The 22402-nt window shown below is 38.6% G+C and overlaps 2 protein-coding genes across 3 annotated transcripts in view; both read right to left on the bottom strand.

Annotated features, from left to right (window-relative positions):
- Positions 1 to 3044, bottom strand: part of LOC145480561 (nephrocystin-1-like) — a 109968-nt gene extending 106924 nt beyond the window's left edge. Inside the window, exons 1-2 of one of the 2 annotated variants that reach the window (XM_081458813.1) lie at positions 2713 to 3044; positions 2513 to 2584 (exon numbers count right to left, since the gene is read on the bottom strand). The gene's annotated coding sequence lies outside the window, so the exon portion shown is untranslated. Of the gene's footprint in view, positions 1 to 2512 lie in introns of both variants that reach the window. The other variant, XM_081458823.1, reaches the window with a different exon arrangement.
- Positions 3045 to 9809: 6765 nt separating this feature from the next.
- LOC145480093 (uncharacterized) lies at positions 9810 to 21954 on the bottom strand. The gene is made up of 11 exons (XM_081458566.1): positions 21851 to 21954; positions 20525 to 20736; positions 18890 to 19074; positions 18460 to 18540; positions 17827 to 17925; positions 16837 to 16957; positions 16343 to 16794; positions 15951 to 16162; positions 15635 to 15675; positions 15361 to 15457; positions 9810 to 9990 (listed from the first exon to the last, which is right to left on the bottom strand). Exons 1-11 carry the CDS (start codon positions 21952 to 21954, stop codon positions 9810 to 9812), a joined length of 1785 nt encoding a protein of 594 aa, XP_081314692.1.
- Positions 21955 to 22402: the final 448 nt, after the last annotated feature.

The following is a 22402-nucleotide window of genomic DNA, read 5'->3' as shown; positions in this document are numbered from 1 at the left end:
CCTGAAGCGAACAAATCAGACAGCAGATCTACTCCGTAAAAAAATTACTAACAATATAGAGGAAATCAACCACCTTTCATGCAAAACGCAAGGAACTGTGGTCGGCAGTAATTACTGGCGGCATTTGGAGAAAATATATTCTCGTATTGGGTGGAGTCGCTTCACTTCATGACTCCATCCAATACAAGAATATATTTTTCTCCCTTCTAGAAAAAAACCTGTGCGAGAACCAGCGTGTGCACACAAAACTGTCACACTCTCCCTCTTTTATTGACAAATTTATTGACTGCAGCAATTGATAATAAATCTCTTATTAGATGTTTTGGTATGTAGTATCGCTTTATATTTTCATCCGTTGTTTGTATTTTGACGAGCTCATAGGGCACAACTTGTAAAAATATACAGCAACACTACACACTAAAACATCTAATAAGATATATATATATATATATATATATATATATATATATATATATATATATATATATATATATATATATATATATATTGCTAGTATTCTTAAGGAGATCTTGTACAAAATATACCCTGCACTTGCTCCAGGTTTTCTAATACAAAGATTTTCCTTCAATAGTGATATCTTTGTTGTATTCTGTAAAGTCAAGTCACCGTTAAAGCAGTCATCCAAGTACAATGGTCTCATAATTCACAAATTAAAGTACTCTTACTAGAAGTTCAAGTGAAAGAGGGAAGTATTATTGGAAATATTACCTAGTTGTATTTCAAGAGAAACAGTAATCCTCAATATCTATCGAAGTAAGCATAATATTTGGGAATTGCTTTCAACGCATCACTGGGCTCACTTAGTAACCTACCTGTTAAGGACACTAGACAAAGGTCAATTTTGATTAGTTAATAATTGTCTCTTTATCTTAGTTACGAACGTAGTTACAATGTTTACTTCTTTTTTATTGGTTGTGTAATCGGACCTTTAAGCATCACCACGCGCGTATAAAAGCTGAGTTAGCATCCCTTTAAAGTAGTTTTCCTTTCCATCTCGCGTGGTCTTGTCAACCTTGAACTCTTGATGCTTTTTGATTTCCTAACCCTTGGCTCAAGCAGGACCGATATGTGAGTACTTTGGCATTTTGATTAGGTTACGTTTTTTATAGCTATGGGCGAAGGAATACAAAGGCACATTTGTACAATGTTAATTTATTTATAATCGTCTAAATTAGAAAGTGTTCTGAACGTTACTAGAGTGAACGCCCACCTTTTAGGCTCGAAAGCATTGAGCTGTCAATTAGTTTCTTTTGTTGTGTACTTCTGTATCGAATCTTATTTAGTATCTTAGCGTAGTATTTACGCTGGCTTTTTTTGATGTATTGTTATTCAATTTCATTATGTTGTCGATTCCAAATCGTTAGTTTGTCTCATGTAAGTTTTGACTATTTGTTACGCAACTTTTCCGCTAAATTGATAGAAATTCGTTACATATTGTTATTTCAGTTTACGATCGTTTATGTTGATGCAATAAATCGCCGATAACCGTCAACTTTGGTTTTCCATGGTTTACTTGTCTACCCTTGAAGACGACCTGTAAAGTAGTCCCACCCACTAGTTTGTCGCGACACGCCTAGAGCTCGTTTTGTTTTGTCTCGTTTGGAGTTAGCCAGTCGCTGCAGACATGGTCTTTGAGATAGTATGGTTCCTTTCAGTCATTTTGTTTTGCCAAAGAAAGCTGAAGAACTTTTGTGGTATATGACACGTACTATAACGTTAACAAAATTGAGTTGCTTGTTTGCTTGACCAAAAATTGTGAGCAGAAAAAGCAGTTTGAAAAGAAATTAGAAATTCTGAAAGGGAGGGGGGGGATTAACAATTTTGAAATGCAGAGGGCATTGGGGGTATAGCATTTTTGAATTTCCAAAGGCAAGGGAGATTACCGGTAAACTGTTTATGCCATCCATGGTAGGGTATGGATATTTTCTGGAATCACCCAATGTCTTCTCTTCAACGGTGGTTGCCTCAGGGGATGGGTATGTGGTGGTTTCAAATTGACTCATACAATGGGCATACCAAATAAAAGCATTTCAATAAGATTGCCTTCTAGAACATACAGTAGTTTACACAGAAGGACAGCACTTAAAGTAACTTTAAGACGTCTTTTGTTATGATTAAACAAATACAAATAATTCATCCGTGATAAAACTATTCACCTACCAAGGTGGATATCAGTAGAATTTCTATTTATTTATCTTGCCTGCTACCCATATTCATGGCAATACTGAAGATATGGTACGGGGGGGGGACAACACTCGTTGAAACACTGAAGATATACTCGAGGAAGGGGAGGGGGCGCGCAGCCACATCTTGATGTTTCATACAGGACGAAGCAAGGGAATCTAGCTGGGACAAAGGGTATTAAATGCATATTGCCACAGCCAACTCTTGCTTAAAAATCAAGTATATTTGTTTTCTCCAAAGGCTGGTTTTCACTAGAGCATAAGCACAAGCACAAGCATAAGCATCAGAACTAGTGATAAAAGCTTACCTACACCTCCACTCAAATAGCACGCCAACAAAACTTTCCAGCTCTTTGTGGTAAAACGGCAACATTCTTCACCTAAATATACAAGAGGTACACTAAGATAAGCAGACAATCCTCTCTACAAACAAATCATGAAGGCAGCGAAAAGAAAGGCGCTAAATACACTGAAAATAAGAAAAAAAATTAATCGTTTCTCCGCTCACGTTCAACTTTCGCGGTTCCACAACATGGACGAACTGTCCTTGCACAGAATGCTGGGAGAGTTCACACATCTCGCGCGTTAGCCTCGCGAGTTCGTGACAATATTCTCCATATTTTGATCTCTTTTCATTCAACCCTTCACGGATTTATATTTTAGTAGTAGAATGTTATGACCAGACCCTGCCTCCGTCCTCGTTCCTTCTGGCAAGAAATTCATTGGTATTTGGGTAGCCCGCCATAACGTATTTCAATGCTTCGAAAATAACTTGACTTTGTGAGCCTACCGGATGGTAAAACACTCCCCGATAACGTGTCTTTTGAGAAGTGTATATCTCATGGACCATTCGTGTCGTACTTGGGCCGATGCTACGACCTTTTCACACCTTGAGCTATTTTTAGAATTACTGTTGGCGCGAAAATATGACATCATCAGCCACGCCTCCTACCTGCCCCCAAGATGAACCAATAAAATCTTCTTGCTGTACTGTTTAGTTATTCAAAATGGCGAACAAACTGAACTCGTCGTCGTCGGAATGTTTCGATACAAGTTCCTCTATTTTTCTTGATTCTTCTTTGGAATCAAGTGTTTCGGAAAGCGAAGCTGAGGATAGTGACGAAGAAACAGATGATGGTGAATGCAAAAGTTCTGATAGTGAACGGAGAAAAACACCAAAGGCAAAAACTAATGGTACGACATGGGTAAGAGTAAGCTTGTGTCCAAAACAAAATCGCTAAATAAGCAGCAAATGGCAGAATTATCATTGTGGGTTATTTCTAACGAAGAGGTTAAGAATGTGGAAGGAGAATTACGGCTTATCCACGAGAAAAGAACTCATTCCTTTCTTGCGCTCTGTGGACAGAGAAGTCCGACAATTCTCAACCAACAACAACTTGCGCAAGTATCAATCAAAGTTTCTGCACCTGTGTCAGAACCGTGTAAAAAACAATGAAAGTTTAGAGACTGACTTTAGGGCTCTTATTGCCACGTTACCAAACCTTGAACGTACAAGTGATGAAATTGTTGGCGGCATCTTTAAAGAACTTACCTCAAAATTAGCCAATACAAGGATCAATGAATTCTTGACTCCAAAAAGTAAAATAGATTTAAGAATGCAGGGTAAAGTAGTCGACGCTGATGAAATGCTGCGACCTAAACTGAAGTTGTATGCACTGGTATAAAAACGTAAAGTTTAAGTTCCTCGACTAAAAGGGCCAGTCAGTTAAAGGCCAGCCATCATGTCAGTCTGTTATTTATGACCAGATTTCGATGGCTCTTTGCTGGCTGCGGCCTCTATTAGGTAGAACGTACTCACATACATACATACATACATACATACATAATTTATTTGATCAAGCAGGTTGGAGATCAGTAGATCAGTATTTCACCATTTCAAAAACTATACGCAGTTTCGCTCACGTGGTAATTCTTCAGCTTAGGTAAAGAGCTTAAAATTCATAACTCTTGTCCAGGATCTTTAATGTACATGAACAAACCAATACACTGTACCAGGACTTCTACAAGCTTCAACCCATTTAAGAGGCTACCCAGCTCAGTTTCTGCGTATTGAATTCTTCAACTACAACGCAGAACTCTTTTGTTTTATTCTACCAGGCCTCATAACCATTCCAGAATTTTAGTATGTTAAAACTGGGCTAATATGGTAGATATTACACGTGCATAAAATCAATACCTACATTTAGTATGCATCAAACTCACCATCTCTTTTCTGATTAGCCGTAAGCGTACAGTGAATTTTTTAAATCAGCGCCTGTGACGTCATCTAGCTGCAGATTATACAATAGTCACATCAAGGGCACTCAACATCACACGTCATCATGGCATGTATGACCGCAGTGCATCAGATTTCTAAGGGTAATCATGTCAAATTCCTGCACTTTGTGTTGCTTGCCATCAGTGAAGCAAAAACATGCCTTTCACTTCTTTTTTTCATTCAATTAGGCCATCCCCTTTTTTTCTCTGTTTAGCGCCGTCTGACCGTCCCAGATTTTCACGTTTTCAAAAAAAAAAGTTATGCAGAAAGCAATGACACATTATATCAAACAATTGTCACTTTAATCTGAAAGATAAGCAATTTTTTGCCTTACAGATTTTTAGTTTTTTCCCTGTTCTTGTTTGATTTTAAAGGGACACAGTCAGCTGGCGCACATGCGCATTAGATACCATTTCATAGCTAATTTGCATATAACAGATACGCAATCCAGTGTTTTTAACCAAACATGATAAAATAATATCATAGGATGAGCAAAAGCACACTCAAAAACAGATTTTTCAGTAAGCGATTGAAAATCAAGCAAAACACTGCGAAGATTGAAGTGAATTTCTAGATGGACTTGACATGTAACTTTGATTTCAGGTTGATGTGAATTCTTTTAGCTTCTTTTCAAAGTGAGAAAACTAGTGTCCAGCTCAGCCCGGTCCCAAAGCTGACTGTGTCCCTTAAACAACGATGTCGATTTTTCCTTCCTCCATTGCCGCCATGTTGACTTTATAACCACACCTTGTTGTTTCCAGGCTCCATGGATATTATGCTGAGGTACCATGTCTCCTAGCTCCAGACTCCTTTTCCAATTTTTTTTTTTTTTTTTTTCCTTTTCTGACGGACCGACCCAAAATCAGAAAATGCATTTGACAATAAACAAAAAAAAACGGGGATGGCCTTATGTAGGATAAAACAATTACTAGATTAAGTTTTTGTGATATCCAAAAGTAATCAAGGTCTTCGGCTACGGCTGATAACCCCTACCTCCACCTTGATTATTAGTGTGTTCTGGATATCACAAAAAACCTCATCCAATTATTGTTTGGTATCAAAAGTAAGAATTAACTAGAACTAACAGCTTGGTGGCAGCATCTTGTATGTTCAGTTGACAATTTAGTTGAAGCATTTTCTTATCTTTGAAAATTGTTGGTTTGTGAGAAGAAGTCTTTTGAATTCTTGAGCAAGTTTCAGAAAAGTTTATCTACTTTTTTGAACAAATTTGACAAATGGACTCTTTGGAAATTGGGATAAAAAAGCCCACAAAGTAGCAGTAACGTTTGAATTATCCCAGCTTTTTCATATATACATCTGCATCAATAAAATACTCACCTATTGAGACTGTACTCGAGATCAACGCTCTCAGTTGTTTGTTCTGCATCCACTACCCTCCAGTACTATCCCTTGGCATGTTTAATTATAATTATGTTATTATGTTGTAGTATCTCAATGTGTAGTTCCGGAAAATATCCATACCTCCCCCATGGAAGGGATTTTTTCTAACACCTCCCCACCCCTCTGGAAATTCCAGTAAAGCTTCATACAGTTCTTAAAATTTTTTGGTCTTCCAGAACACCCCACCCCCCAGGAAATTCCAATCCCTTCTGTGGGGGGAGTGTAGATATTTTCTGGAACTGCACAATAAGACTGTAAGAACAGTTTTTTTGTTGTTGTTGTTGTTTTTCATTTTTATTTTGTATGATACACTGTACATGTACTAATAATGTAACAATACTATCAGTCTGTTATGACCTCTATAACAACTGGCTTTGTTTTCAAGACTAATATGCATAGTGTTGTTTTATATCAAATATCATAAAACCAAAACCAAAGTAATGACAGGGGTTTCATTAAGGGCGGGACACCAGGCAAATTGACCGGCTGTAAGGAAGATTCTGCCCACCTGTTTGGACCATCTCCAGGAAACTTTTTCCTATAAAAAGTTCAGTTCAAAAAGTTTTGCCAGCCTGTGAGAACCAGTTGCCCTCGTGCTAAAAAAGTTAATGAAACTCCTGAATGACTTTATTAGCCAGTCACAAAGGACAAAGACAATGCAAAGAACCAATCAAAACTCCAATGAATACATGTAGCCGACATGAAGTGCAAAAAAATGTGTGCGGGTGCACGTGAGTCACATTGGATTTGGTTTCATCTATGATATTTGAAAGAAAAAGTGGTGCAAGGTTTTGAAAACAATGAGTGGGAAGGCTGTGTTTTCATCGATAAAACACACTGGGGCTACTATACATGGCTAAAGTATTTGAATAAACAGTAGAACTATGGTATGGAGTATTTTCAATCATGTGGCCAGCAACTATGCAAATTTTTTGCAACAAAAGAAAGTTTTTACATTGGAAGGAAGTTCAACTACCACACATCTTTGTCCATGGAATGCACGAAAGGAATGAGTTCTTCTCTCGTGGATAAGCCGTAATTCGCTTTCCACATTCTTAGCCTCTTCCTCAGAAATAACCCACAATGATAGTTCTTCCATTTGCTGCTTATTTAGCGATTTTGTTTTGGATGCAAGCTTCCTCTTACCATTAGTTTTTGCCTTTGGTGTTTTTCTCCGTCGACTATCAGAACTTTTGCATTCCGCCTAAGCTGTTTCTTCATCACTATCCTCAGCTTCGCTTTCCGAAACACTTGATTCCAAAGATGAATCAAGGAAAGAGGAACTTGTATCAGACAATTCTGAGGATGAGGAGTCTAGTTTGTAAACAGTAAGTGGTTCAAAATAACTGCAATCGCAAATAATCGTGATTATTTTTAAAGGGATACTAGATTGTTGCAGAAACTGTTCAAAACAACTGTGAGAAAAATTGTTTTTGAAGCTAATAACGTTGTTTGAGAGAACAGAATTAAGCTTAATCTATTGCGACTTTTTAAGAACCTAAATTTAATACTTTACAACTTGATTTATGAAAAACTTGGCAAATCGACGCACTTACATTTTTTTATACAAATCAAAAAACAGTGCACAGCTAAAATTCATTTCATTTACTTATGTTGCGCAAATATCAACTACAGTTGATAATACTGAGCTTTTGATAAAACAATACCTAAATATCCATCATTTTGCCTTCACAAAGTCCATAACACGTCTTTTTGTTTTGCTCATTGGAAACTGAAAGTGACTTTCCAGTCAGGGTGATCACGGTTGCAAGTTTGGGAACAGAATAATCACGGGCGTGATCACTCCTATCACTAGGCTCATCACGCCAGCTAACTGCTTGATCTCACAACAAAGCTCAAAGCTCAACAAAGCTCATCACACCAGCTTGAAAGCGTGATCACGCTAAAGAGAGTGATCGCGGGTGTGATCATGGGCGTGATCTGTGATCACACGGTGATCACAAATTTTTTTACTGGGGTACAGCAAGAAGATTTTACTGGTTCAACTTGGGAGCAGGTAGGAGGCGTGGCTGATGATGTCATATTTTCGTGCCAATAGTAATTCTAAACATAGCTCATGGTGCGAAAACACCAGCACCGGCCCAATTAGGAGATGAAGATTCCATGTGTATGCTCCTGATTTTGTCTGGACTGAGCAAGAACTGAGGCACTTTTTTAGTACTAAGAATAGCCCTGTCTCGATTGTGTCGAGATGAGGTTCGTGTCACTTGTTTAGTACAAAGAAGTACACTGCCAAACCAAACAAGTGCAATGCAAGCATAACGCTTGATCAAGTAGACAGGATACAGTTTCACTTGAGGTAATTTTACAAATAAAATTCAATCTGCCTAGCCCCCTTCGTAGCCGTTATTAGGGTCATCACACAATGCTTCTCTCAACTAACTATTAGTGGGGAGAAGAGTTGCGTGAAGACCCTAATAATGGCTGTGAAGGAGACTATGATCTGCCTTGATCTGGCCCAATTTGACCCTTACTGACAATTATTTATGTGATTTATACCTGTTTACCTGTTCCCAGAAAGTGCGCATTATACACAGGAGAAGGAAACTGCCCTAAGAGAGGTTTTAGGTCTTCACTTAATTAGTAACAGCCACTTAACTGACAACTGACAGACAATCAAAATTTGAACTGATGACTGACATTTGTGCCTCTCCTCCCCACCCCACCCCCCCCCCCCTCCCCATCCCATTCTGACCCTCTTATTTTGCCAACACAATGGCTTTTATCTCCTGCCAGTAATTCAAGTTGTGCTGATGCTTCCAGTCTGGCCAAACTGTGGAGAGATATAGTGCAGCCACTGTTTTTAAATGATAGTTCCCGTTTTATCGGCATCATTATGCACGTGTAGATTCCCAGCGGCTACACTGTCATGCCTACTCTGGTCCATTAACTGTGAGTCTGACAATGTGCGCAACACCCTCGTTTTTCTTAGCCCGTTCACAACTAGTTTACTGATTTCTGTTTTTGCCTTTCCCACGTCCTTTCTCATGTCTACCCCCTCTTTGTTAACCTGTGAGTTCACTGCTCTTCATGCCAGCTGCTCTGCACTGTTCATAGCCGCGTTCTCCATCAACATTATAAAAATTACTACAATGGTCCTCGGTTGTTTCAGTTCCTGCATCCGTTTGGTTCCAGACCTCACACCAGTCCCCTCATATTCAATGGCAACCACAACCACAGACAAATGAAGTCAGATTCAACACAGGTAACATTAACTTATATTTTAATATATTTAAGCTTAAACCAGCATATTGGCAGACAATTAGCTACAACAAGATATGTAGCAGTCTCAAATTCAGCTTTTTATCTTCACTAATGTCAATAGCCAACTGGTTAGGCAACCAGCAGCTAGCAATGTTAACATGATTAATGCCCCTCCATTTTCAATACTGCTTCCGAGTTCAGTTTCTACCATCGTACACAACTAGCACATCGAGGCATAAGGTGCATGTTTCAAATTATTTCATAACTTTACTTGTTTAAGTTTAAATAACCGTCCTTGATAGAACTGCTGAGACAAGAAAAAATCTAACAACGGCTAGCTACCTTTCTATCTTTCCTACCTCCTCCTTCTTAATGATGTTGTGTTTTTTTTTCTCTCTCTCTTTTTATCTAAAATTACATCTCATGTATTACCAACATTTTAAGACAACATTGAATGGATATGAGTTAAGAAGTGGATAGAGACAAGGCTTATATTTTTTTTGTTTGTAATATTTGACAAAAGATGGTTATCTGTGCAATTCTTGAGTTTGTCCTAACTACCGGTTGATCTCTCTAGGATTGAAGTCTGGATTACATGCACATATGGTAATTTTTCTTTTCCTTTTTAAAGTTAAATATGGCCTTAAAGTTTTAAGTTCTCGTCCATAGTGCATTATCCTCTAGAACTTTCTGTCACTTTCTTATCCGCTGTGTTCATCAGCTTTAACTGGCAGGTTGTAGTAGGAGCGTGACTCATCATGCTTGTTCAAGTCACAATATGGTACATTCCTCGTCATGATCACCTCCAGTCGGTCAATCAACTCAGAGAAACTGGGACGAGAGGATGGATCTTCATTCCAGCACTCAGACATCAGTTCATATCTATCATGGATTAGAAGATGACAAAAAGTTAAATAACTGCATTGCGGAACAAACCCGATCAATCTACAATATTTGTCAAAGCCAACTTGAAAAATATTACAACGCTATATCAGTTTCTCGACATTGTATAGGTGCATGGAGGGGCAAGATGCCCAAAAAACGAAATTTTTCCATAATTTAGTGTGATCCAAAATAATGTGAAAAAGAAATTAACATGACATATTGAATCCTGGACCGTGCCCAGCAATGTATCATCAGTAAATCTTATGATAAGCTATGTCAATGATTAGTTGTTTATAAGCAAAATTTTATAACTAGACCAATTCTCATTATTAGTATTTGTTAGCTTTTACAGGAGCATATCACATGGAGCCTTCATCTCCAAATTGGGCCGGTGCTACAGCGTTTTCACACCTTGAGCCATTTTTAAAATTTCTATTGGCACGAAAATATGACATCATCAGCCACGCCTCCAACCTGCCCTCAAGTTGAACCAATAAAAATCTTTTTGCTGTACTGTTTAGTTATTAAAATGGCGGACGCACTGGACTCGTCGTCCTCGGAATTTTCTGATACAAGTTCCTCTTTTCTTGATTTTTCTTTCGAATCAAGTGTTTCGGAGAGCGAAGCTGAGGATAGTGAGTAAGAAACAGCTGGGGCTGAATGCAAAAGTTCTGACAGTCAACGGAGAAAAACACACAAAGGCAAAAACTAATGGTAAGAGTAAGCTTGCGTCCAAAACAAAATCGCTAAATAAGCAGCAAATGGAAGAATTAACATTGTGGGTTTTTTAGTGAATTAGGCTTATCCACAAGTCTTAAAAATCTCAGTGGGGGGAATTTAACTTTTCTGAGAGAAGAACTCATTCCTTGCGTTCGGTGGACATAGAAGTCCAAGAATTCTCAACCGACAACAACTTGCGCAAGTATCAATCAACATTTCTGCGGATGTGTTAGAACTGTGTAAAAAAACAAAGAAAGTTTAGAGATTGACTTAAGGGTTCTTATTGCCACGTTACTAAACCTCGAATGTACAAGTGATGAAATTGTTGGTGGTACATTTAAAGAACTTACCTCAAAATTAGCCAATACAAGGATCAATAAAAAAGGAGTGAAAGAGATTTAAAAATGCATGGTAAAGTAGTCGACGCTGATGAAATGCTGCGACTTAAACTGGAGTTGTATGCACTGGTATCAAAACGTAAAGTTTAAGTTCCTGGACTAAACGGGCCAGTCAGTTAAAGGCCAGCCATCATGTCAGCCTGTTATTTATGACCAGATTTCCATCGCTCATTGCTGGCTACGGCCTCTATTTTGGTAGAACTTACTCAGTATTTCACGACTTCAAAAACTATATGCAGTTCCTTTTACATTGCAATTCTCCAGCTTAAATAAAGAGCTTAAAATTTATAACTCTTGTCAAGGATCTTTAACGTTCATGTACAAACCAGTACCAGGACTTCTACAAGTTGCAACCTATTTATGAGGCTACCCAGCTCCATTTCTGTGTATTAAATTCTTCAACTATAATGCAGAACTCCTTTGTTTTATTCTACCAGGCCTCATAACCATTCCAGAATTTTAGTATGTTGGGCTAATATGGTAGATATTACAGGTACATGAAAACAATACCTACACAAATTATACATTGAACTCACTATCTCTTTTCTGATTGGGAATAAGCATACGGTGAATTTTTGAAATCAGCACCTGTGACATCATCTAGCTGCAGATTATACAATAATCATGTCAAAGACAAGGGTAATCACGTCATGTATGACGGCAGCGCATGATTTCTAAGGGTAATCATGTCAAGTTCCCACGCTTTGAGTTGCTTGCCGTCAGTGAAGAAGCAAAAACATGCCTTGATTATTAATACATTCTGGATATCAGAAAAAAATGTATTCATTCGTGTTTTGACTGGTTCTTTGCATTGTCTTTGTCCTTTGTGACTGGCTAATAAAATCATTCAGGAGTTTCACTGGCTACTACACATGGCCAAAGTAAGTATTTTAATTAATTAACAGTAGAACTATGGTATAGAGTGTTTTCAATCACATGGCCAGCAATCATGCAAATTGTTTGGAACAAAAGAAAGTTTTTACATTGAAAGGAAGTTCAACTACAACACTTCTTTGTCCAAAGGATCAAATGAGTTCTTCTCTCGGAAAAGTTAAATTTCCTTCATTGAGAATTTTAAGACTCGTGGATAAGCTGTAATTCGCTTTCCACATTCTTAGCCTCTTCATCAGAAATAACCCACAATGATAATTCTTCCATTTGCTGGTTACTTAGCGATTTTGTTTTGGATGCAAGCTTACTCTTACCATTAGTTTTTGCCTTTGGTGTTGTCCTCCATTGACTACCAGAACTTTTGCATTCAGCCCCAGCTGTTTCTTCGTCACTATCCTCAGCTTCGCTTTCCGAAACGCTTGATTCCAAATAAGAATCAAGAAAATAGCAACTTGTATCGGAAAATTCCGAGGATGATGAGTCCAGTTCCTCCAACGTTTTGAATAACTGACAGTACAGCAAGATTTTATTGGTTCAATTTGGGGACAGGAAGGAGGCGTGGCTGGTGATGTCATATTTTCACGCCAGTAGTAATTCAAAAAATAGCTCAAGGTGTGAAAACGCTGTAGTACCAGCCCAATTTGGAGATGAAAGCTCCAATGACAGCAGTTTCTTGGCGTTTTTGAAGTGTCTGTGAAATAGAGGATATTACACGCCTGCGCATGGATACCAATTTTATCTTCTCGTGTTCAACTCGATATCTCACTCGTTCACTGTGCTCACTCATGAGATATTGAGTTGAACACCAGAAGATAAAATTCGTATCCACAAGTGGGCATGTAATATTCTGTTTATTATATAAACATGGCAATGACAAATATTTTTACGATTTTCCGAACACTTTCCGAAGATTTCCGAAGATTCTCCAAAAGTTGTCTGAAGGCCAGACAAACGTTTTGGAACATTTTCCAAAAGTTTCCGAAGATCACAGAAGATTTCCGAAGATAATCGAAGATTTCCGAGGAAGATCTGATGATGTTTCAATCACACCGCAACACATCTTAGTTCAGTTTAATGGATTATCATGTTAGTAACCATGGCGTCACCAATATCCTCACACTTGAACGATAAAAATAGTACCTTCACTGTGCGCGATGAAGATATAATTTTTTTAGTAAAAGGAGAAATCCTGGTATTTCACTGGTGTTTATATAATAAGAGGATTTACTACATGAAGTTTGGAACGACTAGTAGATTTATAGTGAAACAATTAGATTATTCAACTTAATCACCCATAGAAATCCAGGGCTGAAAATAACGGCCGGTCAACAGGCAACGTCTGGCCAAAATGGTGACTTGACCGGCCAAAAACTTCACTCACCGGTAATGTTGAGATAGTCACACTGTTCATTCTTGAATAAACAATTAAATGCTCAACTGTAAATCTTAGATTTTGAATCTCTTTTTTATTACGACTTCTCGCACGAAAACATACACCAACAGGTATCTGTTCAAATGGCTAAAAATTGTTCGCTTGCTGTTTGTCATGCATTCAACATCAATAGGAATGCCATTCGAATGGCTGGAGTTATCCATTCAGAAAAATATTGAGCCGTTCGAACAACTGCTGCTATCCATTCGAAAAAATATTTCATTAATTATGACGGTGGAGGTTTTCAATTCAGAATTCACAACTAGTCAGTCTTTGGGTTTTCTGTACGGCAAAGGGAATCCAATCAGACTCAGCTTTTTGTGACGCTTAAGATTTGCCTAACTATCACACTTTTGCACAGAGCACCTCTCTTTGTTGGCGTAATTATTTCAAATGTAATGCTCTAAAGATGTCAAGATATTTGTCGTTTGTTTCACTTTTACTGCAAAAAATCGACAAACAAGGCGCCAAAACAAACTTGACTTTTCACTCAATTGTCGAGTTGTTTCAAACTTAGACACTATGGGACTCCAGGACATCAAAACACACATTTTGCAGTCTGCTTCGTTTCCATCAAGCCGTAAATGTAACATTGAGCACGAACCCAGTATCTGATTTACAACCAAACGATAAAAGTTACCTTTACAAAACAGACAAAAATGATTACGTACCAACAAGAAAGCTCAAGGCCTTATCAGTATCTGTATCTGTAAAATTATTTTGTTCACGAATGAAATTTGAGACACCCTCTATTCGTTGCTAATAGCACAATTGACCAAAATCTATCCACTATCAGTGGTAAAATCTACCAGATGATGGTCATTAGTTCTTCGTGCATAAAAACTCTCTCTAAACTACAACAGAGTTTAGATTTTTTTATGGCTTCTAACACCTTACAACTTAATTTTAGTTACATCATTAAGAAACTTCCCAATACTTGTTGTGTAACTGTAGCCGTATTTGTAGTAACAGGATGATTTGTTGAGAATCAAGGAAACAGAAACTTCTTCGGCCATATTTGTTTTCCCAGTTATTTCTGAAGCCCAAAATTAGGATCTGCTGATGCATCTTTGGTTTCATTTACGTTTTAATGGACATAAATACTTTGTAGAACATCAAAGGGGTCAAAACAGCTCATGGAATTCAATAAATATACCCATCAAAAAACTCGAAGTTTCATCAAATAATAATTGCATCCGTTCAATACTTTTTCTTTGGCAGATGGCAAGAATTCCACTGACAGCGTGCCACTTCATTGAGCTGCTGAGCCCTGCCAAGGCTATCTTTGGATAAGTTTTAAGCTTTTCTTTGTATCAAGCCAATTTTCAAACAGCCTAGCAACAACTGGAACAAACAAATTATATTTGTGGGTTTAATTAGACCAACATTACTCAATTTCTTTTTAAATATCTTGACCGATCTCAAACGAGATGTAACTGAGCTAAAATTACTTTGGCCTCAACATGCCCAGTCACGGTATGAAAATTATTTTGAGCCCTGGAAATCTCGAGCGAATAATCTAATTGTTTAATAGCAACATGATTTCAAACCAATCAGTGTTCGCATTTTCTTTGGGCTATTTTCTAAATCACAGTATTACAAGGGCTTAGACAAATCCTGTGAAACTTTGGATGTGTATAGTTGATGTTACCGAGACATGTACTTCCAGGTAATTTGATTTAAGCTACTGAAAGTGATAATCTTCTGGTCCATAACATTGGTTGTTCTTATAACAGCGAATTGGAGTGTCCGCAGGTTGAATCTGTTCTTCACCGCTATTCATTGCCTTCACGTGTGCCTCTTGTCTAATGTTAGCAGCAGCATTAACAGTTGTTAGGATGGTTGCCTCTTGCCATAGTTGCTTGTTCTCATGTATCAGTTCTATTCCAGAAAGAAAATTGAACCCCAGCTAATTTAATCACTTACGCTTCATCACAACACATGTCAGGCCTTTCCATGCGATAACCAGTCTTCAAAAGTCGACACAGCTCTCGATTGGTTAACGTGGGATAAGGGACACCTCCTGGAATGTATCCAAAAACAAGTCATAAAAGGGCAAGTTAACAAACCGAGAAAACACGAAGCACACATTATTGTCTCATAAGAAAGTAATGAAAGTAATGACTTCAATTTCAAAACTAAAGGAAAAAAGAATTTAGTATATATATAAAAAAAAAATAACAATTTATGTTTAACTTACCCATGGTGGCCATTTCCCAAAGAATTATGCCAAAGGACCAGCTATATGAAAATATAAAACATCAATAAGTGCTGTTTTGTAATTACATGTACTCAACACAACTAAGATTTTAAGGAGTTCGCTTTTTAGTCCATGTGTTATAATGACAAGGTGTCCCATTAACAATTTCTACGCTTCTTTCCTGCTCTCCACACTTCCCGCATATCATAACTCGATGATACAAGCTAAATACTCAAAAGAACAAGTTGTAGTTCTCCATGTGTGCATCTGAGGGTTAAGGAAAAGGCTTTGCCGTCACACAGAAAGATTGACTTACACATCACTCTTGATGGTGTAAACGCTGTCATTAATTGATTCTGGGGCCATCCATTTCACAGGAAGCTTCTTTGTATTCCTTCCACTGTACACGTCTTCGTAGATTTGTCTCATCAACCCAAAGTCTGACACTTTGACTCGGTTATCACTGCCAACCAGAATATTACGAGCTGCAAGGTCACGATGAATGAAGCCTTTCTCCGCGAGATGATTCTAAAATATCATGTAAGAATTAAAGAGTACGAATTTATTTCTAGAAATAAGGATTATAGCTGATTATGGTACTTTATCCACAGGACATATTTTTTCTTTTTTTGTTAGTCAGATATTCAGTGTCACTACTACAAAGTATTATACTATATCTGATTTCTAGGTAGTTATATTAATACCTACCATTCCCTTTGCTATTTGCCAAGCAAAGGAAAACAGCTTTTGAGTAGTAAAGCTGTCTGCTTCTTCGTCGTCATCATCATAATCAGTATTTTCAGTTGATATCAACATGGCGGAATCGTTGCTGTTCCCCTGTGATGTCGATGGCATCGGTAGCACTTCTATTTTTTTCTGATCCAGAAAATTGCTACTGTTTTCTTCCTCTTCATTGTCATCATCATCAATATTCTCAATTGATATCAGTATTGTGGAAGCGTTGCTGTTTCCCTGTGATGTCGCTGACATTGGCAGCACTTCCATTCTTTCGAGATCCAGAGTATCTTCTTCTTTGTCATCGTCATCATCAGCAATTTCAGTTGATATCAATATGGTGGAAGGGTTGCTGTCTCTCTGTGCTGTCGATAGCATCGGCAGCAGTTCCATGCTTTGCTGATCCAGTAAATAGTTGTTGTTTTCTTCCTCTTCCTCGCCCTCATCATCATCATCATCATCATCACCATCACTACCTATATCTTCACTTGATATCAATATGGCGGCAGCGTTGCTGTTTTCCTGTGACATCGATGGTATCGGCATCAGTTCGATGTTTTCCTGATCCAATAAATCATTACTTCTTTCCTGAATAAAGAAGGCAGGAAAAAGAACATAACCTAACAAGTAATGATAGTAAACTAAACGCTTGTAAATTATTTGCCACACTTATTTCAAACCTAATGCAGCGCAATAAAAACACTAAACTTTGTGAGTTTTTCTTATATTGATTAGAAAACATTTGTAGTAATATGTCGAAGGTGTGCTTGCTATACAATTGTTTTGACAGGTTACAATGCCCAGATTGTGATATTTTTTCTCGGTTTTAATTTTGGTTCCAGTGTTTGTTTTTTACATTTCTTCCACTCCTGCTCTAGCTTTAGCATTTTAATACATCATCATACTTTTTAGAAGATATCTAATGCTTTTGATTTCTACTGCCAGTCTGGCTATGTTGACATAACTAATCTCATCATATTTGGCACATTGAAGTTTCACTATCTTACATGTATGTTACGTTTGTAGATACCAAATAACAATTCCATGTTATAATCTTTGCAAAATGTAGTTTTAAGAGTTAAAACTGCCATGTAAATAAACAATAAAAAAGCAAACATTTTCGCTTTTCAACTACTTACTTCAGCAAGGTTCTCAGCGAAAAGGGTTGATGACTTTAAAGTAGCATCTAAACGCTCTAGTCTATATCTGCCATCCATACCTCCATCCTGCTATTTAAATGCATTAAAATGATCACATTTTAATATTTTTCTTACATCTGTCAACTTTTCTTTTCACGCGGAATGAAATACTCCTTCAAACTTTCCTATTGAAATTTTGACGTCAGGGCTAAGGTATTTTTCCAAAACAAATTTGAAGAGAATCTTTGCTTACAGCATTATATCGAGGTTGACGATAATATATTGTAAAGTAGTATTCAAGCTGTGTCTTACATGTACCTGAGAAAGCTGTCCAGAGGTTATGGCGATTTCTTTGTTAACTTGGAAACCGCCAGGAATAGCCAAGGCCCGATTTTCATCCTGAAGGACTCCTTCTCCCTGATAAAATATGCATTATAAGTTAAATATTTTACATAATGTAATTCATATTGATATTTTTATACATTCACTCGCCCATTCCTTTGTTCGTTCATCTAATCCATTCAATCATTTGTCCGTCCCTTCGTCCTTACCCCATTCCTTCTTTCCTCCCTCTCTCTCCCTCCCTCCCTCCCTCCCTTCCTCCCTCCCTCCCTTCCTTCCTTCCTTCCTTCCTTCCATCATCCAACCCACCACCAATTCTCTTACTAACCCCCTCCTCACCGATCAATACACCCTGGCAGTCAACTATGTGACATATCAATTGACAGAATATTTCCTTTTAAGCCTTAGATATTTGATTGCAGATATACAAGATACACTATTAAACACTCCCCATCCCTCAAGTTACATACTGGTGGAGTCAAAGGCCTCAGAACTTTTAGTCGCAACTCCATCACACCACTCACATTCTTGAAGTTCAAACTGACATATCTGCCGTCAGAATAGGGTTTAATGTAAGGCACCTACTTGCAATTGGTCACATTCACTCACTTCTTTTTGAGCATTAAATATTTCCTTGTCTTCGTAACATTTCTTCTCCTCGTTACCCCCAGTGCCTTGGTTTCGATTGATCTAGAGTACAATGAACACAATTAGGTCATAAATTACCATGTTGGTCTAAACGTGGAGGCAATTAAGTTTAAAGATGATGGCTGAAAAGTACTTTTTTTATTAACTGGAAATTTTGTTATATTTAGAACCCAACACAGCCTACTTGGGAGACATCTAGCCATTGAAAATCCTATAGCTTCATGCTAAACTGTGAGCTTTGATAGACTGGCAAGAGCCACATATAATTAGCACAAACTATCTCGTGAAGTCACTCTCACTGTCCTTTAAAAGAGTTACCGTAAAATCCATTACTACAAAACACTTGGGGCAACGTCAAATTGATTAAATATTCCTTTGAAAAATGTCTTACCGATTGCCTCCTGCATCGTAACCACTGCAACAGATCACCAAACGGAACGTACTCTATCACCAGGAACTTGTGCTCCTGCAAAGTGCAACAACCAACCAGGGATACAATATTCTGGTGTGCACCCAACAGCTTCATCTGTTCTATTTCCTGCAAGAACTCTTCTTTTTGTTCTTTGCTCGGATCATCTAAACACAAATGATGTAGTTAAATTCCTATTTGCTACGAATATACCATTTTAAAACCAGATTCAAAAATCAATCAGCCATCTATTAGGCTTTGCTTCAGTCACAGTCTGAGTACATTCCGACAGAAAATTCAATTGCGTTTCATGCTCAGGATTACCCGCTGTCCAATACAGGAATAATGGGACACGAAAACAACATTTTATGGCTGATTTGTTTTAATTATATCCACACTATAAAGGGAAATGGCTCAGTTGTGTCGTTTGTAATGTCACCTCAAGCTTAAGACTGGGGAGATACAACTTGTGATCTGATTGCAAAAGACCAGATGCGACTGATCTGAAAAGGGTTAATGTGTCAGTCAATTCCAGCAGTGCCCATCGCCCGGCCGCCCCCTCCCCCCCCCCCCCCAAGGCTATGCCCCGAGCATTAGCATTTTTGGGTGGGGACACATAAGCTGTCTCAATAAGCATAAATATCAAAATACACATAAGCTGTCTAAATGCCCTGGGGTGGGGAGGAAGAAAGAGGGCAAATGCCCCGCCCGGGGGATCGTCGCCTCCCAACACCTCTGCAGTTTTTTTAGCCGAGCTCCGGCGGCCTGAAATGCCGCCAAGCGGGGCTCCATACTCACACAGGAAAGAAAAGGAAACTTATGAGTTGATTTTCTCATGGTTATCATGGCTAGTGGTATTGCTCATGGGCACGTTCGCACGATGGCGACGATGACGGAATCGCGCAAAATGGCGGCCATACTCCAAAAAATAGGCTGACAGAGACATGCAGCCTTAGTTTACCACGTACTTCATTAATATTGGACATCCATGTTATGATCAATTGACACCTGTCAAAATGAGGTATCCACTGACCAGTATCACATGACCATATCACGGGCTTAAGTTTACAGCTCAATGAGGTCACGTTATTTTTAAGTTGACTGCTGACCAAGTGCTGCTTTTCAATTGGATTGCGGGCTCACTTGTTGAAAACAGGGCAGGATTGTTCGGAAGTCGGTTAATGCTAGCCCAGGATTAGAAGTTAACTGAATAATAACTTTTTCTTCGATACAAATGTTTTTTACTGCTTTGTTTTGTGTATATGGTGGTTATTAAAACTCAAAACAGAAGGCCAAACAATACACAGAAAACCTCACCGCAAAGTTACAAAACTCAAATCAAAATTCTACCTTTTCCTGGGTTAGCTTAATCGGGCTCTGAACAACCCGGCCCAGGAGCTACGCTTTCAGGCTGGCCTAAATCTATATAATTATTATTAATCAGTAAATAAAATGGTGGGTACTGCTGGAATTTACTGATGCATAAGTATTTGCATATCACTGTGAATTTTAAAAATCTCTTTCGGGTGTATTTTAAAGACACTGGACCTACCCAATTAGCAAGTTGTGTAACGATTTGCCCTTTTATACATGATTTTGCATGATGATTGCAATTACCTTGCAGTTCTTTAACAGCAACCACCTGGCATGGCTCCTCGGGCTTCAGTGTTTTTTCAGTGTCAAACACTTCTATTCCAACTCGTCTCTTTAGAATTGCTTTGTAAACCACACCAAACGCTCCTCGACCCAGCTCTTCCTTATGTTCTATTTGCTCAGGAAGAAGTTCCCACTTGTCAAACGCGATAATTTCGCGAGCTGAACAAGCTGATCTGTGGAACAATGGGAAAATAGTTTAAGCACAAAAAGAGTTGTTATCAAGTAGTATAGCAAAGTAGGCTATTATTTTACTTAAATCTTGCTGCTTAAAAGATGAATGTCTTAGAGCTTGGCATTGAACTCAGCCATTCTGTATTCTGCCAATAAGTTCCAATTGGATACCAAGTTCTCCAATGGTAAAGACTGTAGTTAAGCATATACCATCAAAGCTATCCCAACTTCCGAGCGAGAGTTATTGTTATTTCCTCTAGATAACATGCTAGTCCATTGCAGGCTACCTCCACACATTTCATCAGGTTGACCTGGCACTTTGGCGTCATCCATTTTAAACTGATATCCTAAGCTGGAGAGATTCACAAATAGATTTCTTACTCAGGAACACAACACAGTGACCCCAGCCAACGTACCACATTTTGACGTCATCTGTGATCTATTACTGAACAGACGCACGGCAACATGGAATCTATTTGTTAAATAGATTTCTTATTCAGGAACACAACACAGTGACCCCAGCCAACGTACCAACATGGACCCCAAGCAGATCCCGAGTCCAACGCGCTTGGGTAGTTACTTGGGGTGCAGCACAATGTGCAGCACGAAAAATGGCCAGCGAAAGAAGGAGAGAGGGGCTTGGTGTGAGGAGTGAACGATTGTTCTCTAGCCTTCCCGTACCACACTCCTCTCTTTTCTCTCCCTCTCTCTCCTTTTCCCTCACTGCTCCCCAACTAACCAGTGGGCCACTGCGCCTCCCGTCATTTTGCCAAATCATTTCACTTCCGATTTCTTGTCTGAACATCACATTTCAAGGTTAAGCTATGTTTGTCTTGTGGTACGGATATGTTATATATAGGGTCAATTTATAATAGTAAGGTTTTCTTTGCTATCAAGTGAATACATTTAAGCAACAAAGAGGCAAGGTCTCCATCACGTGTCAAAACAGCGCCTGCTAAGAGTGGAACCGGCTGTAATTAACTTATAGATACAGCATTTAGCTGTAAAATGCTATAACATTCAGAATCTCTCCTGTTAATTGTCCCAGTTTTGCAATAACCAACAAATTTTTTTATGTTCCATCTTAAGTATGTAGTAACAATAACAGTGAATAACCTTTTGATTCGCTTGCGACGGGACCGTCTGTAGCACCAGGAACCTAGAATGAAACATAGCACCAGCAACAGAATAAAGGCGATACCAGATGAGATGTAACTCATCCTTTCATTGGAGATCGCGGTTTCCTGTGTTGGTTGACCAGCAGTTTCTTGTGTTGGTTGACCAGCGGTTTCTTGTGTTGGTTGACCAGCAGTTTCTTGTGTTGGTTGACCAGCGGTTTCTTGTGTTGGTTGACCAGCAGTTTCTTGTGTTGGTTGACCAGCGGTTTCTTGTGTTGGTTGACCAGCGGTTTCTTGTGTTGGTTGACCAGCGGTTTCTTGTGTTGGTTGACCAGCGGTTTCTTGTGTTGGTTGACCAGCAGTTTCTTGTGTTGGTTGACCAGCGGTTTCTTGTGTTGGTTGACCAGCGGTTTCTTGTGTTGGTTGACCAGCGGTTTCTTGTGTTGGTTGACCAGCAGTTTCTTGTGTTGGTTGACCAGCGGTTTCTTGTGTTGGTTGACCAGCAGTTTCTTGTGTTGGTTGACCAGCGGTTTCTTGTGTTGGTTGACCA

The sequence above is a fragment of the Orbicella franksi genome, chromosome 1, assembly GCF_964199315.1.
Source record: "Orbicella franksi chromosome 1, jaOrbFran1.1, whole genome shotgun sequence".
NCBI classification, from domain to species: domain Eukaryota; kingdom Metazoa; phylum Cnidaria; class Anthozoa; order Scleractinia; family Merulinidae; genus Orbicella; species Orbicella franksi.
Note: the sequence above shows the minus strand (reverse complement) of the source record. Positions and strands in the feature narration are given on the sequence as shown.